We start from the raw sequence: 9228 nt of genomic DNA on the forward strand, positions 1-9228 counted from the left end.
GACCTTGTGTGAAATGAATAGAAACCCTAAGGATAATTTCTTTTAGTTCCACAAATTGTTCATTGAAATCAGTTTTTTTTTGCAATGTTGTATCGATTGTTATTCAATAATTATTATTTGTTTTTCAATGTATCTCATCCATTTATTACTAGCGCGCTGTTCAAGGTTCGCTTTTGTTTCTTCTGTTTGCTATAATGGTTCGTTTCTGGTTAAGGTTTTTTGCCATTTCTATTTTTTTTTCTTCTTTTTTGTGTGCTGTTCGGCTGAATATGCGGACTGTTGTGTGTTTGGGTTTTCAGGACACTCCTTCTGGATTTTTTTCCTTTTGTCTTGCGGAAATCCGTTTTTTTCTGTAATCGGTTCCACAATCCGGAGTGTTATATATCTTCATTTATTCGGCACCTTTACAACCTGTGTAATGCATGCATTTATGCCTAGTGGGTTAGTTGAATTGAATTGCCAGCTGTGGATAGTTTTCTTGCGGTTTATTTTTACGCTTTCGACTTTTCTTCGCAATTTAACCGCGTAACAGAAAGATAATAAACTTCAATGTATCCCTCTATAGCATTTAAGGAAGTTTTCCTTTTAGCGCATGGAGGTGTAAGCGCCAATTTATGTGAGCATTTTAATGATTCAACCAGCAGCAGAATAGGGACACCTTCCTGCCTAAAATCCAATTTCTTAAACAGATAAGCGCAGTAAGAACTTCGGTTTAACCATAGCGGCGATTTTTGCTGGACTTTTTTCCCAGAGTAAAAAAAACCTAGATCTGTTAGCTTTTGTAACTCTATTGCATCTTCAAAAGAGATCCATCCCCAAACGAAATCTCTCTTTTAATTGCTGTTTCTTATCTTGTCATTTAAATCAATGAAAATTTTGCTTTTCTGTACAGTCAATTTGCAGAGCTGGTTGCGTATGGAATAGACCTAGCAAATTTCTCTTAGTGTCCATTTTTTTGTTTTCTGTATATTATTTTCGTTTCATATTCAGCTTTTTGTTTTATCTGTTACGATTGGTTGAGGATATTTCATAATCTTCTCTAAGTTACTTACAGTTTAATGCGGATTTTTTTTTCTTTTATTCTTCACCTCTTTCTAAATTATTGTTACTATTATCGAACGTCATTTTTCTTCAGTTGTTGTGTGCAAGTTTTTTTTGTTACTGTTGCGTCATTGTATAAGATTTTTCTGAATGTTTTGTTTTGTTCAATCGGGATGCGGGGTTTAGGTCATACACACTTTTTTTTTCGCTAAGCGCTACTGGGGATTGGCTGTAAAAAATGGGTTCCGTAAATCCTTTGCTTTTGTTTGTTTGTTTTTCTTCATTAATTATTTTAATGAAACAGAGATTGGCATTGTTTTTTCGATTAAAATGTTTACATTTAATGTTTGATCCTACCATTGTTTTTTTTCTCCTTTTGTGTGACTGTTTAATACTTAGAAACTATTACACATAATGACGAAAATTGCGCTTTTCCATGCAACATAAGTCGGTTGGCTTTTTACAGATTAGATTTTTTTGTGTATGTGATCGCTTAGGAAAAATTATCGCACTTTTATCTCAATGATAGAAACGAAGGAAGAACCGAAACTTTAGTTGATATCGTAGGGTAAATGGATAGTAAAACATCATGGAACAAGAGTCAAAAACAAAAATAAACTACCTACAAACAAATATTCGTTATTCTGGTTCACTAATATTCTACAATTGATTCATATTCTCATTACTTATGCTCGGATTATCGTGTTTTTTTTTTGCTACATTTAGTCAGCCGTTCGTAATCTGCCTGTTATCTGGTGTTGATTTTATTTTGAGTGTATTTTTATTTCTAGATAGAACTGGGGATGCTTCGACAAAATCTATGGGTCAATAGAAAAAACACCTGAATTTTATTTCTTTTGATTCCGTCGTGTTTGTGTGTGTATCTGTTGTTATGCGCTAATCGCAAACAAGATCTCATCTGCTCCACAACCACTATCATCAACTCGTGTGAGAAAAAAAGGATAAATGTGAACCCTAGTTTTAATTTATTTTATCAATGTACATCGCATTCCTAAAACTTGCACTACATCGCATCGCGAATTTTCATAATATTCTCTTCCACATATATATCATCCACTCATTCTCATTCTCCTTTATTGGCTTCCACGGCAGGTTTGTTTTGGATTTAGTATTATCTTTTGAGATAATTTAAACGATTTTCCTTTCCTTGTTATCGGTGGGTGTTCTCGCGGCGAGCAAACACCCCCGAGGGCCAAGACACATGTAAGCGCTGCATCAGTCTCACACGTGTTTGTTTCGCACCTTTTCCGGGGGTTTGGCTGCTCACCGACGTTGGTCCGCCCCCGAGCCTGCCTCTGGATTTTTTTTTGAATTTTAGCTTTTTTTTGTTTGGGATTTTTTTTTGTGTGTTGTTGTTTCACTTTTTTCCATCTTTTTTGTTGTTGTTGTTCAGTTAAACATTAAAAATATATAATATTTATATAGCAAAAAATAATAAAATACTCTTATTTAGTTTTACTCTTATGAATGGTAGGGCGCTACGTAGATTGCTGGGAAGAGTCCTTTCCGGTTGCCGATCTCGCCGTTCCACCAGTGCTCGTCCGAACGGTCGGTCACCGTAATGACGTCCCCCCGCCGGAAGTCGAGCTCGCCGGACTCCTGGGCCACAAAGTCGTACAGGGCTTGCACCAGCATCTGCAAAAGGGGAAACAATGTTTTAATCATGGAAATGAAATTATGTACAGTTAAATGTATTTTATACATTTCAGTTAGGTACCTATAAAATATTTTAACGTTCTCAAATTGACCTTCAATGTAAAGTTACACCAAAGTATGATGGGATTGAACCTTTTTGAATATCTTTCCAGAAGATTTAACTCTAAATAAATCCTACTTGAACAGTAACACCTTCAAGGCCTAAAGACTTCAGCTACCTTTTTATCTACGCCACCTTTCGAAATAAGAAGCCGTACGGCTATCTTTATTTTTGCTGTTTTAAGAGCTCTATGACATTGATACCTTCGTAACTTTTTGACTCCCGCGGTCTATCGATTCTCTCGACCCTTGCACCCTTTACGGCCTTCACGACCTTCCGAACTCCACTCGCTGTGATCTTCGCTGTCTTACACGAATATTACGGTTGAAGGAAACCTGCGGAGCCTGAGCGTATTTGTTAACAGTCGCAATGCTGCACACGTCAAATACTGTTCCGATAAGGCTGCGAAAATCATGGACTCTTTGGCCTCATTGGACCCCGGAATGCCTTGACCCCAAGAGTAGCAAGACACGAGTTATTGCTCGTTTAGCTCTGTCTTTGACTCTGACTTTGAGACGAAGGAGCGCCCTGGAGAGATGGAGCACAACAGTCTAGAGTCTGGAGAACATGCTATTTATCTTTATCGGCCCCAAATTCAGTACTTCTTCACCAGAGATCATCCCAAGACCGTAAAGTCAGGGACGTTTGTTGTGACATGCGCGTGTCCAGAATAAGCTGCTCTCTATTCGGCACAAAGACGGGCAAAGGAAAAGGCCTTGAGTCAACACAAACAGAGTTAAGACCTTAATTCGTTGAAGGGAGAGTTCTGGTCTCAAATTAAGGAGAGTTCTGGTCTTATGACCTCAAGTCGTTAGAGGAGAGGTCTCATTCTTGAATCGTAACAAGAGGCGGGGTAGTTTGCTTAAGCAGATTCGAAAACGAGTACGGCCGAGGAGTCTCTCGTCAATGGGTATAGCGTTATGAGAGAACCGGATGTGAATTGTGACCAGAGGCCCCAGGTGGCCTTTCTAGCGTTGGGGTACATAGTATCGCTAGAGGTATTGCTGAAAGTAGTTTCACCTTCATCTATGATTATGCCGAGGCGCATTCTAACGCGAGTATGATCTCCCACCATTGGAGATAGTTTAACGACAGTTCGAGGTGGGAACCAAAGTCTGAGACCTCAGGTGAAGTTTAGAGAGTAGGAGGCCTACGCGGAGTATATCAAGAGTCGTCTAATTGCATCCATGGACCCAGAGAAGCTAACTGGGAAGACGCAGTGGCTCGACGTGCCTTGGAATGCGATCCGTAAAAAGAATGTAACACCTGAATAACCAAGCTTTTACTCTGATCCGGACTCATGCGTGAAAAGTAACCTAAAAGGTCTCACGAACTGAGCGACGATTTTTCCTAATGTAGTCGTGGAGCAAAGGCCTTTGGGATGGGGTGCTGGATTTGCTACTTCTAATCAGCCATGCCTCGGTGATGCAAATATCTACAGATGGGGTTGGTTCACCATGTTTAAGTTGGCGGATGAGAAATTATTAAGATGGATAAGTTCAAGAGAACATTCTCCCCTTGCTGAAGTACCATATAGCATGAAGCCCAAGTTGGTTTTAGTGGGACGATTCCAGCCTGAGAGATTCGACCACGTTCTTCAACTAGTAAACTGTACTAGTAAAGCTTACCGTGCCTTCAATTGCATTCAAAAAGATGACCAGACCGGTAATATTGGTTTGAATCGAGTTACACCTCAAGAAGATACCTTTATTTATCCATGTTTACGGATTACATTACAAGACACGGCGAGACACCGCGTTGCAATTGGACGACTCATGATATACTCCGCGTATGCCTCCTACTCTCTAAACTTAAACTGAGGTCTCAGACTTTTGTTTCCACCTCGAACAGTCGTTTAAATTGTCCTTCAATGATGGAAAGCCATACTCGCGCTAGTTTGCACCATCGCATACTCATAGACGAAACCACTTTCAGCAATACATCTGCTCGTTACGACTCGAAGCCAAAACTCTTCTCAAATGATTCATGAACCGACCTCTCCTGGTAATGACTCGAAGCTTTCGCGAGAGGAGAGATTTCCATTGACGACTTGAGACCTGACACATCCTCGTAATTAATCAATGCGAGGTCCTACTTCTTATCACCAGGACATGAGGTTAGACACCTTTTACCCATCGTATGTCGATCGAGAGTAGCTTATCCTACTCTCGCGCCAATCACAACACACGTGCGTGATGATTCAAAAAGATACCTTGATGAGTAAGAAAAAGGTGTTGTATTTAGTAAGCGGTGATAACCGCCTCAAGATATGGCTTTTCACGGAATTCCAAAGCTTCCGGGCTTAGAGCGATTTCAAGGCAGAGAGAAATGCGCAACATGGAAATTTGCCGTACAACCCTACCTCGAACTTGAAGAACTCTGAGATGTCGTTAAGTCGAAGGTGAAACCGATTGGTTCTGATGTAGCAGTTGATCTAGTCAAGAACCGCAAAGCTCGGGCAAAGATTATTCTCTTGTTCGATCCAACAAATAACACCCACGTTCAGAATGCTACAACGGCCAAAGAAATGTTGCCATCAAAACGAAACTGTTGCATGATATCCAAGTACCAACAGCGGATGTAGCGCGTTACAGGCAAAGCAGAAGTTGACAAATTTATCAGAATGCAAAGCAACAAGAAGGCTGAAGCGTTCTACACCGTATTGTCGACATTCACACCCTCAAGCGACAGCGATAGCGATTGGTTCAGGTGCAACAGTACGACCTGAAACAAATTTTTTTTCAAAAACATCAAGCCCGCCTCAGGATCACTTATAGCGAATAAGGCAACGATACAGATCGAAGGCTCTGGTACTGCTTTGTTAAACCTCGATGTAAAGAAGATGCTATAGAGTTGTTTTTGACATTTCTTATGCACACTTGGTGAGCGTGTACAGATAAGACGGGACAATTAACCTCAAAAACTCTTGGTACAAAAACCGGGCAGCCGGTCGACACACATGGTCGTTTTTGAGGTTGATTGTCCCAAAACTGAAAAGTGTTGGTGCATAATATCACGAACACTATCAGCGGCAAATAGAACTATTCACGTTTAGTGCTCTAAATAGTGTCCACCACCATATCAAGCTTGGACATATTGGATCGTCTCATTGGACATCTACACAAAACTGAAGTTGAGAAACTATCCGATGGCTTGGCAACATGTGTTAACTTGTCTAACAAGAACTGGTGCGATTGTGCAGTCTGCGCAATGGGCAAGCATAGCAGACCCCAATTTCCAAACCAAGGTTCAAGAGCAGGCGATCTTCTTGAAGTCAGCCATTCAGATGTCTGTGGGCCTATGGAAGTAACGTCCATAGAAGGCAGCAGATACTACGTTACTTTCGTGAATGACAAATCACGCCGGATATCTATCTATTTTATTCGAACGAAGTCCCAAGACGAGGTGCTCAAGGCTTTCAAAACTTTCCATTCGATGTCCGAGAGGAAAACTGGAAAGAAATTGAAGATTCCTAGAACGGACAACGGTTGTCAGTATATTAACAGAGGGTTGAGGCACAGCGATCGGGAGCACAGAATTCAAGGCAAGTATAACGATTTTTTAGTATCTTACAAAAGCTTGCCGTGTTCTTTTCCTCTACAGAATTTGCGAACACAAATCGATCCAACGGAAAGGGCGAGAATACAGAAGCACCACTCAAGTTACTCCACGTTAGCGAGATGTTGGGCGAGCGTGGAGATTCAACTGTACCCGTTTGTGATGACTCGCATCAATAGGCTCTGACTCGTAACGATGCCGATCGTTGGAAAGCAGTTATACAGGAGGAATACGATGCTCTAGTTAGCAACGGAACTTGGACCATGGCGGAACTTCGAAGGCAATTCCATGTAAATGGGTTTTCAAAACGAAGCTTGACTCCGATGGCAATGTGGACCGGTACAAAGCAAGACTGATGATCAAGGGATTTTCGCAGCGAAAGGCGGTGAACTACAACAAAACGTAGTCACACGTGGTTCGTCATAGTTCGCTGCGATATCTGTTTGCAATGGCGGTCCAGCACGGAATGCAGATTCAGAGAATGGACGCCATAACTGTATTTCTGCAAGGGGAGCTTGATGGAGAAATGTACATGCAGTATCACCCTCTTTTCGAGAACCAGACCAAATCGCTTGTTTGTCGCCTGAATAAGGCCTTCTACGGGTTGAAGCAGTCAAGTCGAGTCTGAAACCGCAAATTGGACATGATGCTCAAGAAGTTCGGGATGTTCCAAGCCAAGAGAGAAACATTTTGTTTGTGGCGGTCTATATATACGACGTGATATTGTTCTCGAATGATGCTGAGTGGATGAACAAGATGAAGTCTTTTCTCAACGATAACTTCCGCATGAAAGACTTGGGTGCAGCCAACTACTGTCTTGGGATCTGGATCCAGTACACCAAAGATGCGATAACGTTGGACCAAGAAAGCTACGCAGAAGCGATGCTGAAACGATTCAATTGGTCGAGTTGCAATCCGGTGAAGGTTCCCATTCGAGAAAGATTGACCAAGGCGATGGCACCGAAGACTGACGATGAGGCGAAGAAGATGATCGAAACACCGTATCAGGAAGCAGTAGGAAGTTTAATGTACTTTGCTCAACGTACACGACCGGATATCTTATTTGCGGTCAATCAACTGAGCAAATTTATTTAATTCCAACAATATTTTTATGAAAAAACTAACTTAAGTCTATTTTTGAGTTATTTCATGCATGTAGAGCGCTATCATTCTATGTATTGGTTCATTGCGTGCGTAGTTTTGAATTCGGTCAGGGAGCTGAAACACTCAAAAAATTTGTTAAGCGCATTCTGTAGAACCATACAATCCTTGGGATCGTATATCAGCACAAACACATCACGCAGCACTTCGGGGAACTCTTTCATTACTTAATGAAAAAAGAAGGGGTCCCAAATGACTCCCTTGTGGTACGCCGCTGATGACCAGAAATACGCTGGATCTAGCATTTCCAAGTTTTACAAATGTAACTCTTTTCATCAGGTACGAAACGTATCCATTGTAGACTAACTGACATCTAATCGCGAACCCAGCATCATTTATTGAAAAGATCGGGAGAAAATCCGTGCTGAACATCTGACATCTCGAGACCCGAATGACCCGGGTGGTTAAAAGGTCTCAGATAAATTAACATAATAATAATCTGACATCTCTCTCTCTCTCTCTCTCTAGTCATGTGTACATCTAATCGTAAATTATGCTCTCGAACATTTTTGGTATAGCAGAAAGAATTGCTGCCCCTCGATAGTTTTCAGCGGGCAGTTTTGAACCATTCTTGTGAATCGGCAAATGTGTGAGATTTTACATTGTTTGCTAACAAACCACCACGAATTGAAGCTAAGAAGAGGAATTATATAGGCAATTATAGCGCCCACGCATTTTTTAAGGAACGATTTTGGAATACCACTTCCTTTGGATTTCTGCGAAATTTTCTGCCGAACATCCGTTGTCGATACGCTCAATTCTGGCATAACTTCTGTCGTGACTTGCTATTCTAATTCTGTAACCAAATCGTTTGCGTTGTAAATGCTGCGAAAATATTCGCCTATCAAAATCAAACTGTTAAACGCAATTCTCTGTTTCACCGACAACCATTGAAGTATGTCGAGCATCAATGTACTTGGTGTGTATCGATTACATCTTATCACTACTCGCATGATCTTATTTTGAATTCTTTGTGGGCGAAGTGTGGCATAATAACTGATTTAACGTAGATTATTTTCGACCAGAAAGTCATATATATATATATCTATAATCTATATACTTATTCTACAAAGTACACCATATTTCATGGCAATCTTTATGATTGTGTAGTCTATGTGAGCTATAAAATTCAATTTTTTCATCGACTTGTACTCCTAGGTATTCGACTTGACGAACCCTTTCGATCTCACAACCATCGAATAATAACTCAGGACTTACTCCTATTTTGCGATTTCCAATAATCATCCAGTTGGTTTTATCAAGATTTAGACATAATTTTCTGTGTTTAGAAAAATCTGCGATATTTTTCAAATCAGCATTTGCTTCTTGTACAACGAGTTCTAAGTCATTTCCACTCCAATAGAAGACGGAATCATCTGCAAATAGCTTGAGGCGGCCGTGATTTAAGCACATTTTCATGACATTGATGTACAGTATAAATTAAAAGTGACCCAACACACTTCCTTGGGGAACTCCTTGGTTATTTTCTCTGTATCGCGAGTAAGATGAACCATATTTTGTTCGTTGCATTCTATTCTCCAAATAATTTTTGAACCAGGTTAGAATCGTATCACTGATGCGAAATTTTACCAACACTTCTAACATCAGTAACCGATCAATAGTTTCGAATGCTCTCTTGAAGTCTAGAAACACAGTCACTATGAAGTTTCCGTTTTCAATATTAATCTTCC

At 40.5% G+C, this 9228-nt stretch overlaps 1 protein-coding gene across 4 annotated transcripts in view; it reads right to left on the reverse strand.

Annotated features, from left to right (window-relative positions):
- Positions 1 to 142: 142 nt before the first annotated feature.
- The window catches only part of LOC129748346 (growth factor receptor-bound protein 2), a 120806-nt gene continuing 111720 nt past the window's right edge, over positions 143 to 9228 (reverse strand). For all 4 annotated transcript variants that reach the window (XM_055742918.1, XM_055742916.1, XM_055742919.1 and 1 more), the window contains one exon: positions 143 to 2697. In XM_055742918.1, the coding sequence (XP_055598893.1) occupies positions 2524 to 2697 (174 nt within the window). In that variant the 3' untranslated portion in view covers positions 143 to 2523. The remainder of the gene's footprint in view (positions 2698 to 9228) is intronic.

Source organism: Uranotaenia lowii, chromosome 2, assembly GCF_029784155.1.
Source record: "Uranotaenia lowii strain MFRU-FL chromosome 2, ASM2978415v1, whole genome shotgun sequence".
Classification (NCBI taxonomy): domain Eukaryota; kingdom Metazoa; phylum Arthropoda; class Insecta; order Diptera; family Culicidae; genus Uranotaenia; species Uranotaenia lowii.